This window comes from Meriones unguiculatus, chromosome 1, assembly GCF_030254825.1.
Source record: "Meriones unguiculatus strain TT.TT164.6M chromosome 1, Bangor_MerUng_6.1, whole genome shotgun sequence".
NCBI classification, from domain to species: domain Eukaryota; kingdom Metazoa; phylum Chordata; class Mammalia; order Rodentia; family Muridae; genus Meriones; species Meriones unguiculatus.
The window spans coordinates 188,661,343-188,685,676 of NC_083349.1; the positions used below are offsets into that span (position 1 = coordinate 188,661,343).

At 37.0% G+C, this 24,334-nt stretch overlaps 1 protein-coding gene across 1 annotated transcript in view; it reads right to left on the bottom strand.

The window, feature by feature from the left end:
• The window catches only part of Ddx10 (DEAD-box helicase 10), a 163,348-nt gene that overhangs the window by 105,474 nt on the left and 33,540 nt on the right, over positions 1-24,334 (bottom strand). Inside the window, exons 10-13 of the mRNA XM_060373868.1 lie at positions 23,255-23,356; positions 19,320-19,407; positions 16,999-17,087; positions 13,751-14,219 (exon numbers count right to left, since the gene is read on the bottom strand). Coding sequence (XP_060229851.1) covers positions 13,751-14,219; positions 16,999-17,087; positions 19,320-19,407; positions 23,255-23,356 — 748 coding nt within the window. The remainder of the gene's footprint in view (positions 1-13,750; positions 14,220-16,998; positions 17,088-19,319; positions 19,408-23,254; positions 23,357-24,334) is intronic.

A 24,334-nucleotide genomic window follows, 5' to 3' on the forward strand; every position in this document is an offset into this window, starting at 1 on the left:
GAAGAGTGGGAGTGTTCTGTGATAAACCTCAGAGTAGGATAGCTGAATCTAGAAGTAGATCTATTCCCAACTTCCTGGGTACACAAACCACTCTTAAGGATAGGCCCTAAACCCAGCACTAGATGGCAAACATAAAACAATCTCAGTGGCACCTTTGGCAGTTCTCTGTCCTATAATGCTTTGTCAGGATTGTTTTGTTTTGTTTTAATCTCATGGGTCTTTTACATATATATCAAGGTTTCCAGTCTTATGTTTTTATGGGATTTCTGTGTGTGCAAAAGTTATGTGTCACTGCATATAGATGTTTCTTGAGCTCTTTCTTTGGCTCTTTTTCTTGTTTGTTTTGTCCTTTTTCTGATTTGTTTTTATTTTATCTCATTTTATTTTATTAGATGCCTGTTTGTACGTACAGGGGTATAGATTTGGCTGAGTAGAAAACTGGGGAGGATCTGAGAGGAGTATGGAGAAGGAAAACTATAATCAGAACACAGTATATTTTAAAAATCTATTTTCAATAAAAATTGAAATATAAGAGACCAGGTAGGAAAAACAGTAGGAATAAAAAAAAAAACAAAGAAGCAGGGTGCAGTAGAGCACACCTGTAAGTAATCCCAGCACTCAGAGAGGAAGAGGCAGGTGGACCTCTGTGAGTTCAAGGCCAGCCTGGTCTACAAAGTGAGTCCAGGACAGCCAAGGCTACACAGAGAACCCTGCCTTGAAAAAAACAAAAAACAACCAAAACAAACACACAAACAAAAAAGAACAAAGAATAGGATTGAGCCAGAGCTATTAACAGGTAAACAAGCTCCACAGAAATTAAAAGCAATATTCAAGAAGAGGCCACAAAACATTTTGCTTCCAAAATCCTCAATCTGCCATGTTTCTTACATTCCTATCACCTTGATTCACCCTCCTGAAATGGGAAATTAGCAACCATGTCAAAATTCCTCCAAAACATACAAGATGCAGGTCTCGGCAATCACTGTATTTTGGCCAATTCAGTTAAAGTTCAATTTATCATTCTAGCTAATACAGAGATCTGAAAATGATCAATTTGCACATAAGGAACCTATCTGCTTTCAATCATTTAAACATGGAGTCGACTGATCTTAAATGACTTCATATGTATAATCACATCAAACAAACAAACAAACAAAAAAGCTAAGTGGCTCCTATGCACCTGTCAAGATGAAACTGATACATTGGAACATCTGGCATGACCAAGTTCGACTTAACTCTTACATGTATATTCACAAACAGCCAAGTTTCCAGTCATAACAGATTACATTTCAAGTCTTTCCTTGTTCATGATATTTCCTTGCCTAAAAGCCCTTATAACTACAATTATTAGCAAAGTCCCTTTTTTCTTTTTTTCTTTTCTTTTTTTTTATTGGGGGGGGGGTTTACACAGGGTTTCCCTGTGTAGAATTGGCTGTTCTAGAGTCACTCTGCAGACAAGGCTGTCTTCAAACTTATAATAGAGATGCACCTGCTTCTGCCTCCCCAAGTGCTAGAATTAAAGGTTTGTAGCACCACACTCGGCTAGCAAAGTCCTTTTTTTAGGCTCAATTCCTGTTTCAATGGAATTATATTATATTATATTATATTATATTATATTCTCCCCTTCCAGATAGAAGTATTCCTTTAACATTTATGCTCGGTATCATCAACCAAACTATAAGCAAAGGCCTCACTGCACATAAAGAAATGGACACACATACATACACACACACAACAAATACTTGATACCCATTAAAATAGTAACATATCAAGACAATACACAGCGGTGAGTGACGGGACGACGTGGAGGAACCAGAGCCCAAACACACTGCTGATAGAGTGCAACAACTTTGGAAAATTCTGACAACGCAAAATCTTAATCCTAGAGCTAGCACTAGGCTCACGACTCCTAGGAGAATAAAAGCATACATCAATATACTTCCAACAGTATTATTTAAAAATACCAAGAGCATTCAAACAGCTTACATGTACATTAATTCACAGATGGATAAACAAAAGCAGTATGTCCATAAAATGCATTATTCAGCCTTAAAAGTACTGATATATGCAACATGACATTTAATAAAATATTGTACTGTTGGCTCACATCTGTATTCCTAGCGCTCAGGAGACTAAGGCAGAAGAGTATCGTAAGTTCAAGGCCAGCATGGGCTCTACAGTAAATCCTGTTTCAAAAAAATTAGTTTTGAGTGTGTGTGTGTGTGTGTGTGTGTGTGTGTGTGTGCGCGCACACCAAATAAAAAAGCTGGTCACAAAGACATTTGTGATTACATTCATATGAAATATTCAGAATAAACAAATCGGATGAGATAAAAAAATAATTAGTACTTACTTATAGATGGAAGAAAAAGTGGGGAATTATAAAGGGATATAGTGTGTCTTTCTGAAAATATGAAAACATTCTAAAATTGATAGTCAAGATGGCCAGAGATTGAGTATATAAAGAAAATTTAATGGGTACTTTCACTGGGTGAGTTGTATAGTTATAAAGTCTATCTCAAAAATGCTAATACAAAAAAATATATATATAGTAAAAGAAATGCAAGACTCTTATGAGAAAAGAGCATTACCATTAACGTATCCAAATCTGTGTCAGGACTTCAAAGTTTAGCAAAGTCCAACATCTAAATAATTTAACTTCTTCTTGCAACAGAAATCAGGACTATAAATGTTATTACCTATTCTAAGGCAGAAAAGAAAGTGAGAAACAGACACAATGACAACACATACAGGATGCTGAGTGCTAAGATAGCAGCAAAGAAATATTGCTCAGGAAATACTGATTTATTCTCCTACCGTCCCTCCCCCAAATGACCCACTGTTTTAGGGCCTTATCAAGCAAAAACAGTGATTTTCACATGGAAGAATCTGTACCTTTTCTGCAATTCATGATGATCACTTAAATTATAGTCATTTTTCTATTTGGTGACTTAGAAGAAACAGACCAAAGAGATAAACAAATGAAAATAATTCCGACTTTCTGCTACTATGTAGCTGTGCTGGCTAATCTATGCCAACTTGACACACAAAATAGTTATCTGAAAGGAGAAACCCTCAATGGAGAAGATGCCTCCCTAAGATACAGCTATAACACAGTTTCTTTATTAGTGATTGACGGGGAAGGCCCAACCCATTGTGGGTGGTATCATTCCTGGGCTGGTGGTCCTGGGTTCTATAAGAAAGCAGGCTAACAAAGCTAGGGGAGGCTGGCCATTAAGCAACACCCCTCCATAGCCTCTGCATCAGCTACTGCCTCCAGGTTAATGCCCTGTCTGAGTTCTTGTAATGATTTCCTTCAGTGATGAACAGCAATATGGAAGTATAAGCCAAATGAACCCTTCCCTCCCCAACTTCCTTTTGGTCATGGTGTTTCACTGCAACAATATAAACCCTAAATATTTAAGACAACAGCATAGTGGGAGACCACCGTCCACGGGTCTGCCAGGTTTCTACCAGACATCTTTCATCAGTTGTTCTTTCAGTGTGTCCTTCTAGGCAGCATGAAGCCTGAGAAGGAATAGAGAAGGACACCCCCTACCCAAACATGTTTTCCTTAGTGCCAGAAGGTAAGTTTGTTTTCTAGCCAAAGTAACAAAGACAGTGTCTCCACGGAAGGAAGGCTGGGCAGGATTGCTAAGCGGCCCTCTCACAAAACAGACTCTCCTAAATAGGTCTTCTGAGCTGTGGCACAGACAAACTCTGTGGGCAGAACTAACTCTGGCCCACCTCTTCACAGTCCTTACTGAAGCTGTGACGCTGCAGAACAACTGTCCAGCAACTTTAATAAAACGGACAGCAGACTAAATCCAAGTAGGACAGGCTCTTCATAGCCCTAGAAACCAACAAACATTATTTCTCTTTCAGTAAAAAATTTTAAAAAGCCAGATGCATCTGCAATGTCTGTCATAAAATAGAATTGAGCAAGAGAAGGAAAGTACCGAAAGGAAGAAGAGGTAAACTGGTATAAACAGTTCACTGTATTATTATAAACACATTATAAATCTAGACAGCTAAGCTGATTCTAGTGGATAGGCTAAAAACAAGAGCATATTATGGGCAATAAAATATTCGTCTCTCCTTTCATGTGAAAACAAAAAAATACCTCAAAAATTTCTAGCTGGGAGTAGAGACAGTCTAAATTTTACGCTTTGATTTTCAAAGTTCTACTTGAGTAAAATGTCGGGAAGAAGGCGATTCAGAAAGATCAAAGAAAACAGTGCTCTTCCAACCACGGAGCAGTGCACTATTTAGTGAGCTCTCGCTAAGTATTCTCGCAATACTCAGCCATTCCCTACAAACATTTTGAAATCCGTACACTTCCAAAATTAGTATCAAAGTAGAAAACATTCCTGTTCTATTGCCTCCCATTACAAAAGCCAGAAAAGAGAATGTATTCAGGTCGAATCATTATTCCAATCATGATCACCCAGAAGATGTAATAGGAAATATCCTTTACAGCCATTGAAGCAGGACATTCTCCCCAAGCATGGTTGGCTACCATAAAAAGCTAAAATGTTACGCTCAGGATGCGAGGCTAAGCACTGCACTCAGGGTCAGCCGCTTTGGACCCAGAGAAGAGCATGTCTGATTGCATGCGGGTTGATGCCCCAGGTCTCGCCTCTGAGAAAAAGGTATCGGACGGGTCTGATGCTCTTTGGGTGGATGACACCTAAATGAACATCTGTACAAAGTCCCAATTTATTTCTAATATCAGAGATCAGACCTCTACTCTTGCCTGATGCATCTAAAACAAAAAGGGGGAACTGTAGAGAGCTGCGGAATGCTATGCCTTAAAGATGGAGCTGGTTTCCGCCTTCCACCTTCCCGATGGTGAGTGCTCTCTGTCACGAACAACTCCACATTTGGCTAAGGCCGAGGATCTGGCTTGCTTCCATGTATGTGGACCTATCTGCATTGCCCCCGTGGCACGCCTGGGTTGGCTACCCAGAGGCTATTTAAGCTGTGGGCTGGCTTTCCCCGGAGTCCGAGGATTGTTCAATGTTCCTGAATAAACTGCATTGAAAAAAAAAAAAGAAAGCAATCTTAAGAAAGCCTGATAGTGGCTGCCACAGGAAGTGATTCACCAAGCCTTGTAACTGATCCGTGAAGTGTAGTAATGGGAGAGGCAGGACGGACAGAAACAGGAATAAGCATGATTCTGGCTTAAAGTAAAGTTAGTAAATGACTCCTATCTCACACATCTCTAATTCTTAGAAGTTCTTCCAGGCCCATTTATAGTGCCCATTTTTAGTGTGTTTGTTTCTGAAGCTTAATTTATGTACCATAATAATCCCTACCACTTTATTAGAATATAATAAAACAGCATTCTGTTTTCAAACATTTATTATGTCAAATAAAACCAATAGATTCTTTGCCCAACAGTATATCAAGACTGTCTGCCACCTCTGTTCTAACAGCCAGCAAGCAGGCAAGGCTAAAAGAAGGAAAGAAATCAAAAAGGGCAATAGCTTTCTGTGGAGGAGAACGGAGGGTGTGCCAGATGTGTTCATGATCTGTTACCTGCTTAATAAAACGTTTTCCTTTTTTTTTAAGATTTATTTATTTATTTAATGTACATGAATGTTCTGTCTGCATGTACACTAGAAGAGGCCATCAGATCTTAGTATAGATGGTTGTGAGCCACCATGTGGTTCCTGGGAATTGACAGGACCTCTGGAAGAGCAGATAATACTCTTAGCCACTGAGCCATCTCTCCAGCCCCTAAAACTTTTTCTGTTGAAAGGAAAATGAAAATAAAAAGTCTTGGTTTGAAGATAAAAAATAAACTGAGTAAGTAAATAAACAACATAATCATTTTTAAACTAAACAGACTATTCGAATCATATGTTGAAGAAAAGGAAAAGAACTGCTCTTACCTTTCCCCCCTTTGATACTAGAGATAAAGCAAAGTTCAACAAATGGCATAAAGGGCTCATTGAAGAAAATGACCTCATGCTACAAACCAGCATTAGGTGCATCTGGTAAAAGGCCCTACAGAAGGACTAGGGAAACGGTTCAGTGGGTAAAGTGCTGACTGACAGCATGAGGACCTAAGTTCAGATCCCCAGAATCTATGTACATGCCAAGTGAAGCAGAGTACACTCGGGACCTGGATACTAGGGACAGAAACAGCAGAATTCAAAATGCTCATTGCCCACAAGTCTAGCTGGTTCAGTAAAAGCTTGCCTCAAAATGAATAAATAAATAGGTGGACGAGCGAATGAGTGAATGAAATAAAAACGTGGAAATCAAGGGAGGGCAGCAACATCCATGCCCAGCTTCCATATGCACCTCTATGGACGTCCAACTGCACAGGTATGTATGTGAAGCCGCGCACATGTGCACACACAAAAATTAAAAATAAAATTTACAGAGAGTAAAGACATTGTGGCAACCATATGAAGTGCTGCCTGATCTCAAGAGACTCATTTTACCACACACTTTCATAATTCCATTGCATAGTCAATTAATCTACCAAAATTTTAAGTAATAATTCTTTTTTGTCTTCCTTCCCTTTCCTGATAGGTTAGGGGTAAGTGAATTAATTTAGACCCACAGCTATAACAAAATATTAAAGACTGTGTAATTTAGAAAGAATAGAAATACATTTCCCCCACTACTGGAGGTTGAGAAGTCCAACATTCAGTATCTACCATGATGTCTAGTGAAGGCCTTTTTTAGGTATCCTCAAATGGTTGCAGAAGAAGGCAAATGTAACACTCTTTCATTACAGAGAAGCAGATACAGCAAAAAGCAAGCTCACAGGTCAAAAGACAAAACTGCTTTTACAAAAGCTTCAATATATCCAACTCAAGAGAAAGAGCCCTGTGACTTAGCCATGTTTTATAAGGCCAGCTCTTGCAACACCTGAATTTAAGAGGACACACTAAAACCACAAGCAAAGCCCTTCAGACCAAATTGTGGTTGTGTCACTTGGAACAGCAAATCCCATTCATCAGTGACAGCCCCAAAAATATGGAGAGTATAATAGTGCCTCATTTTTTAAATGACAAGGCTTAGTTTCAATCACTAAAAAATAATTTACAATGTTACAAATATACTGTATAAATACAAATAAAATTTATATATTACATATACTCAAAAGCCCCACAAATTTGTATCCTATACATTAAATTGAAGAGTTAAAAAATGCAGAAGGTTTTATCACCAAAAGATAAAATAGCAGGCAGTGGTAGTACACTCCTTTAGTCCCAGCACTTGAGAGGCAGAGGCAGGCAGATCTCCACATTCAAGGCCAGCCTGGTTTACAGAGTGAGTTCCCGGACAGCCAAGGCTACAAAGAGAAACCCTGTCTCAAAAAACCACACACACACACACACACAGAGAGAGAGAGAGAGAGAGAGAGAGAGATAATAATACAAAAATATAGGCAGAGAACTCCATTCAGAAATAGCACAGTAATTAATTGCATCTAATAATTTCATATAAAGAAATACTCTAAAAAATATTTTACTTCTACTTCTACTTAATCAATTTCTGCCAGACAATATACTTGTCTAGCTACAGTCTGATTATACTAGCAAATTGAGAACTCTCGATAACCCACCCCATGATGTAGAGTGCTCAGCACAATGTTATATAGATGATGTTATTTAGTTAACATTTGGTTGTGCTATGAATTAGATATGGGATACCAGTGTAACATTTAAAGCTTTTCAGGTCAATTATAAACATTCAGAATATTTTTAATTACCTCATCAACTAACTATACTATAATCACAAAATCCACTGCCTAATATTATATTTGAAACAAATAAACCATACCACCGTAGTGACAATTCTGGAATTTTGGGTTCTATAAAAACACACATGCACACAGAAATATTACAACAATATGTTTTCATTTCAATCATAGACGTGGGGGTGTGGGGCTGCTTCAGACCATCCACAGCAGCTGACTATGATTTGCCTTGTGCTCTAGCAGAGGCATGGTTTTGCCAGGTGCAGTTTCTGCGGTTGTGCCATGTTTGGAAATCTGGGAACTTTTCAGAGGGTATATGAATGTTAAAGCCCCAAGAGGAGGGGTGGGTGGTTGTTGGCCATTCAGGGGGCTGGCTGCAGTTTGTTAGTGGTGCTCACAGAAGAAACAAGAAGAAATTAGATTTCTCTTTCCCCTTGCTCAACTATGTTCATAGCAGCTTTATTCAAAATAGTCAGAAACTGGAAACAACCTACATGTCCCTCAAATAAAGAATGGAAAAAGAAACAAGGAAATCATGAGATCTGCAGGCAAGTGAATGGAACTAGAAAAGATCATCCTCAGTGAGGTAACCCAGACGCAAAAGGACATGCATGGTGTATACTCACTTATATGCGGATATTAGCCATAAAGTATAGGATAACCATTCTCCAATCCACAGACCCTAAGAAGCTAAGTAACAAAAGGGAGGATGCTTGAATCCAACTCAGAAGGGGAAATAACAGACATCAGAAGTGGATAAAGTGAGGGAAGTGGGTGAGAAAGGGGGTGTGAAGGGGAATGAGGGTAGGGAAGAAGGGTGGGGATCAGGAGGGAACAGAGCAGGGTGGGAGGTAAGAGGGCTGGGTAAGAGACTAGAAACCTATGTGGGGGAGGCAGCTCTGGAACAAGCTGGAAATCCACAACAGGATAGGCTCCTGGAGGATATGGGGGTGACTCTAGCAGCAGGGAATATGGTGGCTGCAGTAAACACCTCCTATAGCAAGGCAGGACTGCTAGCGGAGGGAGGGGGACACCAACACACCCACAAAAACTATGACCTAAAATTTACCCTTCCTATAAGGTGTGCAAGGATAAAGACAGAGCAGAGATTGAGGGAAGAACCAAACAATGACTGGCCCAACTTGAGATCCACGCCACAGGAGAGAGTCAACCCTGACACTATTAATGACATTCTGCTATGCTTACAGGCAGAGACTAACTTAACCGTCCTCTGAGAGGCCCCACCCAGCAGCAGATTGAAACAGATGCAGAGACCCACAGCCAAACATTAGGCAGAGCTTGGGAGTCTTGAGAAAGAGTTGGGGGAAGGATAGAGGGACTTGGAGGGGACAAGAACTCCACAAGAAGAACAACAGAGTCAACTAACCAAGGACCATGGAGGCTCACAGAGACTGAACCACCAACCAAAGAGCACGCATGGACTGGAACCTAGATACGTGTAACTGGTTGGCAGCCACAGTGCCCTGTGCTCACAGACGCATGTGCACATGTGTCTAAGGCAGATACACACAAATAAATGAATAAATAAATATATAGTTTTTAGTGTATTTTTAGATATTTTTGTTGAGTTTGAAAGCAAACAGGTTTATTTTTTACTTGCAATTCTAGCCCAGGGTAAAAAGGGCCTATATCTGGTGATGGAAAATATAAATTTTTTATAGTGTGATAGAAACAGAATTTTAGATCACAATTAGAAACCATAAGTTATAAAGCTGGACCTGCTCCATCATTTAGAGCTAGTAAGTTATTAATGTTCAAGCTTACAAAAATTCAAAACTGCCTGTTAACCAAGTATTTTTTACACAGCTTCAAAATGGCAATTTTCTATGAATAAACCTACAAATGAGTTACTACCTAATAATCACGTAAAGAGACAATCAAATAGAAAGAAAAAGTGACAACAATCAACATGACCATCCTGTTAGATTATTTCACAAAATAAAGTAAAAGCCTTTCAAATATACAGACAGGTCATTATAAAAGTAAGGAAAACAAATTTTCTTTGTGACAAAAGAAACAAAGGCCCCTAACAAAGTATCTTTTGGTAAATAAATAAAATCCAGCACTGTAGTAAAGAAAGGCAAACCATGCTTAAGCAGTTTCACAGGAATCTAAACAGGTTCTATATTGGGGTAGAAAACAGTCAATATACTATAGCAACAGACTGAGAACCATCATGTGCTTATCTTAATAATTATATACATAACAAATTTTAACATCCATTTATGGTTTAGAAAATACTACATGAACTAGGTATAAAACGCAACTTTCTCAATCTGACAAAAGCAAAAACAACTGAAAGCTAAGATCAGATACAAGGGTCAGATCTATATGCATCTCCACCTGAATAAGAACAACACGGTGGTTAACTACGCTAACCTCACCCATCCTTGAGATCCTACTCAGCTACAATCAGACAAGAAAATGAAATCACAGCTGTAGAGAAGACAAACATAACTACTATTTTGGTGTTTATAAATAAAGATTTACACAATTACACAGAAGACTTCAAAGAACTCCCAAAAGCGTCACCAGAATAGGTCAGTTAGAGTGACTGATACACAAAAACAAGTTGTTTTTTTGTATACTGGCCAGAAAAAAACAAAAATGCATACTGAAATTTTTAAAGTTTCATGTAAAAGAGTACTGAAAAGTACTAAATAGTAAAAGATTAATCTAACAAAATATGTGTATAGTATGTATAATAATGTTAAAAGGTAGTAAAGGAGACCTAAATAAATGGAAAGACTATCATATTCATAGAATCAAGATTCAATATTGAGGTGTCAATTGGCTCCCCACCCCCCCAAGGGAGGAACAGTCCTGCTAGGCCACAAAGGAGGACTTTGCAGCCAGTCCTGAAGATACCTGATAAAACAGGGTCAGATGAAAGGGGAGGAGGTCCTCCCCAATCAGTGGACTTGGAAAGGGGCATGGGAGGAGCTAAGGGAGGGAGGGTGGGGTTGGGAGGGAATGAGGGAGCTGGATATAGCTGGGATACAGTTAATAAAATGTAACTAATAATAAAAATTTTTTAAAAAATTACACAATTGGCTCCAAACAGATTTAAAAGCTCAATGTAAATGAAGACACCAGCAAGCTTTCTGTACAAACCAAATAGCTAATTTAAAAACCGATGAAAATGTAACAGCACCAAAATAGCCAACATTTATGGCAGAGAAAGAAGATACCAAACTGGAAAACTCAAAGTAATTTGATTTAAGATTTACTACAAAACTACTATAATTGTGACAGATGTCATTAATGAAAATACAAACAAATAAAACAGAAAAAAACACAAGCGCGCACACACACACACACCCCAAAAAAAAAAAAAAAAAAAAAAACCACACACATGTCGTCAGTCAACTGACTTTCAGCAAGGAACCAAGGTAACCCAATAGGGGGAAATTATCCTTCCTATGAAAGATAAGGGATCTACTAGACACCAATAAACAACAACAACAAAGTTAAACTTGACCCCTGACTTAAAATCATCCACAAAAATTAAGCTGAAATGAAATCTAATTATAAATAAAACACTAAATCCATAAGAGTTATCTGGAAAAAATATAGGACAAGATTTTCATAACCTTCTATTGACCACAAACTTACCAGCTTACAAAAGATAATAAACACTTCAAATTTTAATATTTCTACTCTTTGTAAGACATAATTGAAAGAAAATACTAGAAAAACACATCTGTATGAGATATGGATCTTTACATACTCTAATATATAAACAACTCACTAAAATAAGCACTACAGTTTTAAAAGAGCAAAAGAAGACATTTTACCATAGAAGACAGACAGCAAATGTAGGGTGACAGGACATTCACCATTAGCTGTCACCAGGCAAATGCCATGAAGACTTTGATATATTTCGCTACGTAGCTGAATATATACAATTTAAAAACAAGCGATATTATGAGTTTTAAAGACCCACTAATGTTCAAACAAGCTCACTTGGTAAATAACTGTAGAGCTCATCTCAAAAAAGAAAAAAATAATAACATATACTTACTTGCCTTACATTCCGGTGTTTATCTACCCCAGTAGTTTACATACATCCCAGAGAAATGAAAAAGGCTGTGCACACATAGCTTTTGTCATAATCTCCAAAAATTGTCAACAAAAATGCCTACTGACAAAAACCTTGGGAATCCTCAAGCTATGAGGCAGAACTCAGCAATGAAAAGAAACAATAAAAAGGAAAAGTACGCAAGCACAAAAAAACCAAACACACAACACTACATAACTCTACAGTTCTATCTATCTGGCATTCTGAAAACTGAAAACCTACAGGAGGAAAAATCGGATCAGTTGTGGAGTGGAATGAAGCAATGTTTTGGTGGTGAACTGCTTCACTCTGGATTGTGATAATGATTAAAGCCTCTTTTTCTCCAAGCTAAAATGTACTTCATAAGATTTTTTTTTTACTATGTATCTGTTACATAAATTTACCTTTGTAGAAAGGTACTTTAAAACAGTGTGCTATACAAATCATTTTGATGATTCTCAATCCAGTCAAACTGACAATCAAAAGCAGTCATCAATTAATAGTAATGAATAAAATCCAGTGTCTTATTCTCACTTCACTTATTTATTCATAAAGGAGTCATCCCTTTAAATAGCTTAATTTAAAGCAGAATAAGTCAGTACACGATTTTGTTCCAGATAGTCTCTCTTGCCTAAATAAATAGCACCCACTTCACAAGGTAGTTCAGAAAATAAATGACATGCTTTCTATAAAACATTTCTCTAAATGAGTCAGTGCTTAGTAAGCATATCTACCACTTTGTAGCTTTAGTTGCTTTAAAAAAAAAACATGTTCCAAAGTTTCATGATTCAAAACCAAGTATTTGCTATAACTCTGGAGATTTTTAGAAATACTGTAGAAGTATGAGTCACACTGAATTTTTCACACAATCCTTTCAGGAGAGCACCAAAAGTAATGGGGAAATTTCTACTTAAGATACTAACTTGGTTCTTAAAAGCAAACATCTCATTTAAAATTCCATGAGGCTAGAGAGAAGGCTTAGTGGCTAAGAACTCGTTGCCCTCACAGAGGATCCAAGGGGAGTTCCCAGCAACCTCCTAATGGCTAACAATCATCCTTAACTCCAGTTCCAAATTCTTCTGGTTTCCACAAGTACTACATGCACGAGGTATGGACATACATGCATGTGAAATATCCATATGCATAAAATAAAATTTTAAATAAATAAATTTATTTATTTCATACTCAAAAGATGTAAATCTGAGAGCCTACCGCTGCTTGAAGAGAGAAAGACGACTTACTTCAGGGGTAGGATTCCTGGTAGGTTGCTATGCTATAGAGGACAACTCTATACCCACAAGCACGCAGGCAACACTCAGTGGGCCATAGAGAGAAAGAAGACAGATAATATACAGAGGTAGAGCTAGAAAACTAGTGATATAGATTAGATATATAAATATGGATATAACATACATACATTATCTGTGTGTATGTACACATGCATGCACATATATACACACACACATACTTGTATTATATGGACATGAAGCAATTGAGGGGTGAATGGGATCAAAATAAAATAAGCTCATGTATGAAAAACAATAGTAATTTTTAAAAAGGTGTAACTACAACTGCTCCTTACCATACTGCAGTTCATCAAGAGGCTAGATGTTAAGGCTCATAATGAAGAATTTTCACATCGTAACAATAAACCTCACTGGCACCTTTATGTCACAATCCTGTCTACAGCTACTTTAAAAACATAGCATCAGAAAACCAGTAAAAAAGGTTGTGGCCGACAATCTTTTGAGTTTAGTTTTGAAGTGAAGAAAAGTATGAGAATTCTTTGGCACTTTTCCTGTATTTAAATACAAAGAGAAATGGAGAAGTACACAACAAAGAAATGCATTCTAAGCTTGTTAGTTGTTACTTTCCATGATTTTTCCAAAAGCTAGAAAAGCATAAAGTAAAAAGCCAAGAGAAAAGCCCATCTGGAGTAAACTTACAGACAAATTCTCTTTAAGATCCAACCCAAACACATCACGCCGCTTCACCATGAGGAAGTCAGTATCAGGTCCATCTTCCTCCTCCTCATCTCTGCCTAAGAACTGCCCGGGAGCATCCTTGCCCTTCTGTGAAGCCTCCTCAGTACCGAGAACAGATTCAGCACGAGGCTCTCTTGCTTTTCCCAGTTGCTCTTCCATTTCATCATCATCCGTCTCTACATCCAGATCTTCTTCACTATCACCACTAGCCAATCTCTGTTCTGTCTCCTCTAGTCTTTTCCCACTTTTGTGAAGGATGGACATTTTCTCACTGAAATAGGCTCGAAATTCTTCTACTTCATCATTACTGAGGGAGGGAGCCCTGGGCTGAACTGCTTTAGTGACTTGCTCCTTTGCTAATTCTTTGGTGGGCTGCTTCTCCATTTTCTGAAGAAATCTTATCCGTGGTGCCACAGCAAGACCAAGAGACCTTCAAAAATGGAAAGAACAAAAACAACTATCTCATTAAAGTGATGGTATGTTTGTTGTATTACGGAAGCTTCTATACAGCACAGATCTATGTCCAAGGTTTTTCATTTTTGTTTTTGTTTTTTTTTAACCTTTTTATTTATTTTTATGTATGTGACTGCTCTGTTTTCACAGCACACCAGAAGAGGGCACTAGATCTCATTATAGATGGTTGTGAGCCACCATGTGGTTGCTGGGAATTGAACTCAGGACTTCTGGAAGAGCAGTCAGTGCTCTTAGCGGCTGAGCCATCTCTCCAGCCCATTTTTTTTGTTTTTTTTTTTTTTTTATGTTAAGCATTCCTCTAAGACACATCAATTCCGACAGATTAAATGAGCCAAAAGACAAGCCAAATGTACTGAGAATGTATCCTGAAAACAGTTTAGACACCTAGCTTTTAAGAGTTCATATGGTATAAAATAAAGAGCACTGAAATAGAAATAAGATAATCATAGTTCATTACTACACCCAATTTCCAAATTCAGCTCTCAGCTTCCTCACAACACAGAAGAGTTAACGACAGCTGTACCTCAAAGGTGCTAAGAGGTCCCCGATAACCAACTGTATGAAGGTACTTTGCAAAACATAAGCTACTACATAACTGGAAAAGGCACAGCCTTTCTCAAAGAGGAGAGTAGTATACGTATACCGTAAAGCCTTAAAGCCCACTTCTGGAAAAGAATATGGCATAATAATGACCATCAAAATGCATTTTTCTTTTTAAAGAAGTGAAAAGGAGAAAATCTTGTTGGTTATTTATTCCCTATCCATGAGCAAGATTCTATCTAAGACTGGTTGGTTTTTTTTTGTTGTTGTTGTTGTTTTTTTTTACAGAATCAAAGCCAATAATTTTCACTAAACTCCTACTGGTACATAGAAATATAATTTTTAAAAAAGCAAAAGTTGAACCAGGCATTGTGAAACAGCCATTTACACTTTAATCTCAGCATTCAGGAGGCTGAGAGAGGCAGATCTCTATGAGTTAGAGGGCAGCCTTGGCTACATGGCGAGCTCCAGGTCTTCCAAGACAATGCTTATAAACAATTAAACAAAGGACAACTTTATCCACTATTTTTCCTATATAATTTACAAAAAAAAAAAAAAAAATGAGTTCAATATTGAAGAACACAAACTCAGAAATAGAACTGCGGAGGTTTAATATGCACAGCTCTATCATTTACTAGCTGTGTGGCCTCAGAAATAATCACCTCTCTAGACAGCTTTCTTATCTGCAGAAGGGAATGGCAGAGAATGCCTACCTAATACAGTAGTTGTAAGAAGTTAATAAAAAAAAAATACAATGCAGTTAAAGTAACAAATATGCAACTGTGGCAGCCCTTTCAGTCATTACTATCATGACATGAAGGTTAGAACAATGAGTTTATATACACCTGAGGACTTCTTATAATACAGTACAGTGGCATTTATGCTTCTCAGACACTAAAACCTGAATTCCTTGAAGGCAAATATATATACATGTATAATTCCATCACTGAATGCAATGATCTACATATACTGGGCACTAAAAGTATTTCTCTAGTACATTTTTTTAACTTTGTATCTTATAGACATAGCAACTGCTTTAGCTACCATAGGCTTCTAAAGGAAAGTTCACACCTCAAGAAAATTATATATCTAAATAAAAACATAAACTACAAATATAGTTAAACCATACTGATCACTTAAGCATAACATAATTGTCTGTCTTCTCTAAACCCCACCAAAAGCAAGTCTTCAACAGCAAATATGAAATTTATTAATTTGATACAAGAAAACAACTTCTAAATATTTCCCTGAAGTATTCAAAACCTGTGCCCATCATTTGTGAATTTTCCAGCTTCAGCAACCAAAAAAAAAAAAAACATCAAACCTCACACAGAATACAAAAGTCCCTAAAAAGGCTAATTTTTAGATCATATTTAAAAAATGAAGAAACCAGAAACTGGTACATAAACATAATGAAACAAAAGCATGTTATTCATGGCACATGGTTTTCCACCCATTACTAAAATAGTAATACTAACCCTGTCTTAACACTGCTATCCAACAAAAGGGTTTTGAAATATTACAACTGACAGATTATGTTATATTAAGATATATCTAACACAAAATAGAAAACAGAAGCTTACCCACATCAAACTTTTTGTTTTAAGAGGGAAATGGAAAGGATACAAATACAGTGTACTCTCAGGTATGAGATCCTCAAATAAGATCTTTCTTTAGTTTTCTTTGTTAAAATCAATTTCAAAGCAAAGGTACTCAGATTCCTAGAAAACAAGCTAAACATACAGACCTTGCCTAAAAATATTTTACCTAGAAAACCTAAGATAGACATTAAAGTATGATGATGCCCAAGCATACTTCTACAAGACTTTGTCAATGCATTCCCCATATATAAGACTCCCTCAAAGAGAGCTGATTCTACCTTTTTAGGTTAAAGGGCCATTTCTGTTTTTGTAATCTCTCAACTACTCAAACAAAATCAGTCATTCCACATTTGCAACCTGAGTCACTAATCTTGCAACAGTAACTGTGTTTATACAAGACTAAACAAATAAATATGGACTTTCCTGACAAGTGCTAAAATCTGGGTTAATTTTCTAAAGCTAATTTAATATACTACTCTGCAAATGTTTAACAGACTGTTCTAAGGTAAAGCAGAAGTGATCTTAACCAGGACTCCTAGGACACACTAGGGACCATCCCTCCAGCTTTATTACAGCTATGCTATCAATACTTACAGTGCATATTCAGTAATAGGCAGCTTGCTCACATTAAATACTTCTTTATCCTTCATAAGATATACTGAACGTATGTAGGAGACAAAACACTGTAAAATAAAAAGTTATTACAATGTAATAGAAACTGAATATTAAGCTAAACCAAAATAGAAAACTAAGAGATAAATTCAGTAGTAATAAAAAAAACATAAAACAGATCAACAAACCTTTATTTTGCATGCACAGAAAAATAAACTGTTAAAACTATAATATTAGAAAAGATCTGCATTTTATCCATCAGTCCAACGCAATAAAAAATATCACGTCAGTTGGGAATGGTGGCGCAGTGCACGTGATTCCAGCACCGGGGAGAGAGAGGCAAAGGAATTGGAAATTCAAGGCCAGGCGGGTCTATGTGAAATCTTATTTTAAAGGAGAAAATCCATATTTTACTCAACTTCCCAAAAAGCTACTGAATATTAATTAGCAATACTCAACTACGATAAAGTGTAGTGGGGACAACACCCGCAATAGAATAACACAGATAGAGCATCTAGACATGTTAGTAGCTTAGTAAACATCCTTTTTCTAAATAGCAGTTACAACAAAACAGTGCCTTCTAAGTGTTATGTCAATGAGAGCATCCATACACCTAGAATATCTTCTGAAATAGAGTAGACGTGAATAAATGCTTTTTATTGATAATATTACTATAACAGTCAGAAGTTAATTTTTTCAACAAAATAAAATTTCACTGAGTCAAGTTTTTAGACTGTTTTCCCTTTTTATTATAATTTCAGATTATATATATTACTATCAACCTAGAAATTTTTCCTTCTACTTTTTTTTTATATAAAACTATGCTCATGACACAGCTTTGTCATCCTGATTCTATTAATTTGTAAAATAAATAGATAATAAAATACATCTAAGCAAGTACTTTTACTTTAAAGATCATTTTTATGGAGCTGGGGAGATGGCTCAGACAGTACAGTGCTGACCACACAATAATGAGAACTTGAGTTTGAATGCCCAACATCCACATTAAAAGGCATACAGAGTGTGCCTGTAATCTCAGCGCTAGGGAGCCAGGAACAGAGGGAACCCGACAACATGCAGCCCAGCTAGGCTGAGTTTAGCCAGATGCATAGCTCCTTGTCTCAAAAAATAAGGTAGAGACTGACTGAAGACACCATAATTGACCTCTGGCCTCCATAAACATCAGTGCACACCCATACATACACATGCGTACACAAGAACACATACAGTACACAGTTTTTATAAAGTATATTTACTACTTCTGCCCATATCCCTTAAGCTTTAATTTTTCTTCTGCCTCTCTACAATTACACTAATCTTTCTACCCAACTAATCTCCCAACAAACCCTTTCTGACTCCAAAGGCATTAAAAAGAATGAATGGTGCTGGTTCAATGGCATTTTCCCCTGCACTCGTCCACAAGAAATCACACCGTGTGCTTCCAGGTTTTGTTCCATCCAAAGTATAATCAAAAGCTAGAAAGCCTCTTTTCTGAAACCAGACAGCCTGATGGTGCTGGAAATACAACCATTCTGCTAAACCACTGATGACAGGAACAAGTCCCATCACTTACTTCAGTGTGCTATTGTATAATCTTTGTTCTATATGCTCAAACCGGTAAAAATAGCCTTTTAGCATTTTTTATTTTCAGATCAAATGACCTGCTAGTCATCACAACACTACCAGCATTTTCTGCATCGTGTGATTTTTAACATTTCTCCTAACATTTCTCTAACATTTCTCCTCACAAATAACTGATAAGATTAGTCTGACTTGGCAATTCCAGAATGTACACACAAAGTATCAGATGTATACATCATAAGTAAAATTCATAAGTGTAGGCAATTTCCTAAGATTTTTTTTAGTTCAGAGAAGCAATTCAAGAATATTTTCAAGTCATATTAACAGATTCAAATCAGATTGCTGAAGATACCATGCAAGAATTTTATGCCACCTAGAAACTTAGCCTAATACAAGACAATCTTAATCTTTCCAGCAGAAAATGCAATCAAAATTTATACAGTTTCACTGAAAAAGAAGCTAAGTTTACAAAGTCTACTAGACACCAGGCTGCTTCAAACCTAAAAATCATTTTCTTAGAATTGCCCTGTGGCTCCAACAAGATTATACACAGGTAAATTTTAAGAAACATTTTTTTTAAATTAAGTAATCTATGTAAAACTTACATTGCTTAAATCTTTTAGTTATGGACAGGCAGCATAGTAATAGCAGAAACTGCTAAAATATAACTTCCTTACATAATTCCATTCTGAAAACAAACACTGAATTCAAAGATGACTTACCCTTTGAGCTCTTTCTTTTAAATCTTGATCTTGGGCTAAAAATGATTCCAATTTTTTCTGAACATCAATAAGTTTTTCTGGGTTGATTCTTTTTAATAAAATAAAAAGAGTTAAACCAAAAAAAAATCTCAATTTTAAAAAACAGAAAATAATACATAGCATTTTCCTATTTCTCATCATTTGACTTTTAAGTATTTAACATTATTTTCATTTATGAACCAAGAATAACACAGGAAGAAGAAAATGACAGGACATCAGCTTTCTCCAAACAAATGGTGAGTAAGAGATTACCTATATTACATATCTATATTAACACCATTATTAGCATTGCTTACTTCTTAATTTAATAAAGCTAGAAAGCAGACACTCATAGGGCATAAATTAATGAAATGAAATTCAGTGTCATTTTGCAAAAGCTTCTTTTTAAATCATATATAAAATCAATTTCAAGAAATTAAGTATTTAAAAACTGTTTCCCTATTTAAAAATTAGACATATAAGAAACATTAAATTTTTCTCAACGAGGCTATAGCAAAGAATGTAAGACACTCCATTTGTGCTCCTACCTTCAAACTGAATTATTACACACTCCAATGCTGGAGAAGCAACAGGGTAACTAAAAAGTGTAGCTAAAGCTGTTTTCCTTTAATATTAGAGTTTTGGGGGGTCTTGTTTGTTTGGTTGGTTTGGTTTGGGTTGGGTTTGGGTTTGGTTTTTTGAGACAGAGTTTCTCTGTGTAGCCCTGGCTGTCCTAGACTCACTTTGTAGACCAGGCTGGCCTCAAACTCAAAGATCCATCTGCTTCTGCTTCCTGAGTACTGGGATTACAGGCCTAGGGTAAATTTTCAAGACATACAAAAGCTACTAGCTTCAACAATTCAATTCATGGTCAGTTTTTATCATCTACATTCTCAAGCAGCCTCTCACTATCTTAGAGTCCAAATTACTTTTAGACAAATTAAGCTGTTTTTCAATGTCTCTAATACAAGTGAGTCTGGAAGATTATACTATGCCCAATGCATGCATCCTCAACGAGAGGAGATTATGATCCTTTGAAATGAAAGAACAATCCACAAAATGATTTCCTTCAAAAGATACCATACTTTCAATCCTCAACACTCCTTGAAACCAAAAAGTCCTCCTTTCTCTTTTTTCTGCTGTATTCTGCAAAGTTGTTTCAATTTAAATCCTTCTTTAAAGATGTCAGGGCTAGAAAGATGACTTGGTTCATAAAGTGCATATCACACTTGCATGAGGAGCTAAATTCAGAGGCATTAAAGCATGTGTCTATATCCTTAGCCCTTCGGGGAAGGACATAGATCAGAGATGGGTGGAACCCTGGGGTTCACTGGCTAGGCTGCCAGGCTAGGCAAACATATGTCTCCAGTTCCGAGAGACATATGTGCAGGCCCACATGCACAATACACTACACACATAAACATTAACAATGCTGTGTCACAGGCTAATCGCAGCATTTGGGAAGCAGAGACCACCTCAACTACACAGTACATCTGAAACTAGCCTGGACTACATGAAACCTTATTTCAATCAATCAATCAACCAATCAATAAATGAATGATTCTATAGCATGACCATGATTGGTTCAACATTCAGTCAATAGGTAACTTAATATAATCCATCACTTCAATATAAAAGGTAAGATAATATGTTATTTATAAACTATAAATAAAAACTTCAAAATATTTTTTCTTTTAAACAAAGAAGAAAAGGACTAGAGCTAACACCATTCTTAATATAAATGAGAACCTTCTAGTTTTCCCACAAAAATCAAGAACAAAGCAGTGGATGCTGAGGAAATAACTCAACAGTTAAGAGCAATGGTTCATTTCAGAGGACCTAGGTTCAATTCCCAGCTCACACCTACCTGTAACTTCAGATCCAGGGGATCTGACATACTCTTTTGGCTCCCACTAGCACCAGAAACACACAGCACAAAGGACATACATGCAAGCAAATCATCCATACACATAAAATGATAAAAGAATAAACAGGGAAATCTGCTTTTCAATGTAGTAAAACCAAAAAAAAAAAAAAAAGAGAGAGAAAAGAAAGAAGATTAAGGGCATACTGATTAGAGAAAAAAATAAAACTAAATATATTTGAAGGCGAAATAATTCCTACTTAGAAAATCAAAAGAAAGGAACAAAATGTTCCTGAAACTAATAAAAGTTATAATAAGGTTTTAGAATGAAAATATAACAAAAGCTTTCCTATTTACTTTTTACTATTTCCTTTAGTATCTGTGAGAAACTAGATACTAAAACTGTACCAATTATATTGGCACCTCAAGGGAAAAGAAGAAGAACTATTATTGAGGCATGAGTCTAAGAAAATCTAAGCAAGATCTACATACAGAAAAAAAAATCTGAGGAATGAAATCAAAGAATAACCACAGTTTTTAGTTTCAGGGAAATGCAATCTTGTCATCTGTTTCTCAGTTGTTCTGCAGATTCAAAGTAATACCAATCCAAATACCAGCTAGGCATTTTTATAGTTATCAATAAACTGCTTCCAAGCAGCAGGGCTGTCATGCTCCAACCTCAAGACTTAGTCTAAAGCTGTAACAATCAAGACAGTACAGTAATTGGCAGAAGAACATATCAAGAACAGAGCCCAGAAATACAGCCACATGTATAATCAACAGATCTTTGACAAAGGAACCACAACAACATAATGGAACAAAAGTTATCTTTCTAATAAATGGTATTAGAACTGGATAATAACATTTGAATCTTGTACAAAGTTTTTATTAAAAAAATTCAACATGAATCATAGGTATAAATAAAAAGCAGAAAAGGGCTCAGGAGAGAGATGACTAAATGGGCAAAGCATTACACAGCAGGATAACCTGAGTTTGGATCTCCAGCACCAACTTGATAAAACAGACAGTTGTGCATATTATCTCAGAAAATAAGGCCATGGGTTCCTTAGTAATGGGAACAGGGACTGTCTCTGATATGAACTCAGTGGCTGGCTCTTTGATCACCTCCCCAGGGGGGAGGGGAGGGCAGCCTTACCAGGCCACAGATGAAGACAATGCAGCCAGTCCTGATGAGACCTGATAAACTAGGGTCAGAGGGAAAGGGAGGAGGACCTCCCCATCAGTGGACTTGGGGAGGGCCATGGGAGGTGATAAGGAGTAGGGAGAATTGGGAGTGGACCATGGAGGAGGCTACAGCTGGGATACAAAGTGAATAAACTGTAATTAATAAAAAATGAATAACTTTTTTAAAAAAAGAAAAGAAGGCAGGAAAGCAATTCAAAATGGCATCCTGACATTGACCTCTAACACACAAACATGCACACACAAAAAAATTCCAGAAACGAACAAAATAGAAAACCTAGATGACTTTGAGTATGGCAATGACATTAAACACAACATTAAGGAGCTTATCTGCGAAAGCTTTGATTAACTAGACTAGACTTCATTAAAATTGGAAACATCAAGTTCAGGCATTTTCTCTCTGCTCCCTAGCCTACCATCAGATGAGCTACTCTGCTCTGCTCTGCTCTGCCACACCTCCTTGCCATAACAACACGACCTTTGAAACCATGAGCCAAAATCTCTCAGATACTAATTACAGTGACACCAAGAGAAACCTTCATATAAACTAGGGACTCTGAGTGACACTGACATGTCAATACAATTCATCAATTGCTACAGATCACCAATTTGTTGGATGTAGTTACTGGAGGAGACTGGGGGGGGGGGCTGGAAATGTGGAGCAACTGTACCTGCCTTCAAATTTGCTTGTGAGCATAAAACCTCTAAGACTTTTTTAAAGTCTTTTTTCCCCTCTAAATCAGAAGCTAGATGGTCAAACAGATTAGGAGGAAGGATATAAGTGTAAACAATAAGCACACGATGCCATGCTATCACTCCTAACAGCAACAGAGGAACAAGTAGCTCTTACTTGATCTCCTTCACAGGTACTTTCTTCTGGAGAAGTTGCTGCACCATCCCTTGTTCTTCTGAGGGTAGTAAAATTAATAAAGCTTCTCCATCCTCTTTGTACCTGAAGAAAACACAATTTTTAAAATTCATCAACACAGTCTGCATTTTACATTTTGACAATAATGTTAAATGTAGATGACATGAAACCAAGTTCACTTAACTAGTAAGTGCTGGAAAAACCTGCTTTTAATATTCAGTGGCATCAGAAGAGCAGGGCTCTGGCTGCCCTGCTTCAAATTGCAATTACCTGGTCTAGCTCACACTGCCTTGAAGACTGTACCTCAACAGCAGAGCTAGCACCTACAACATAAGGCAGTTACAGAGAATTCATCTTTTGATGGGGGTCTCAATATTGTGGCCCCAGATGGTCTTGCTTTTGCATGTAGCCCATGCTGGCCTCGGGCAACAACAGGCCCAACTCCAAAGGGGAGACTTTAAAATAGGTCCATGCAAATGTATCAAGGAGACTGTTTCTACTCAAACCACAAGAGTATTATGACAAAATTATTTATTAAGCATGGCAACCAAAGACAATGAAGAAATCAATTTGCCAGGAGTAGTGACATTGGACTGTAATTTCTGAGCACAGGAGGCTAAGGCAGAAGAATTGCTGCAGATTCCAAAGGATAGTTGATCTATACAGCAAAATCTCAGAAAACCAAAATATATAAATCAATTATCTTCCTACAGACTTTAGTGGTACCTTTAAAATAAAACTTTTCAGATCAATTTAAAGAAATGAGCCCACTACGTAAACAACTTCAATCCTTGTAGTCAACTTTTCCCTCACCTAAAGCCAAGTCTTGATTTATACTATACCTTCCGATATCTGTGCTGACAGAGGCCAAAGGCTTCCTACAGACCAAAGTTGCTTGTGCTGCTTGAATAAAGTTCACTGACACAACAGTGCCAAGTTGCTACACAGAAGCAACAGAACAGAAGCTAATGGGATATTTGGGGAATTTTTTAGATACACAGAAGAAGACATAATCTCAAAGAATTCTTTAAACTCATGCTATAAAATCTGAGGGGCACATTT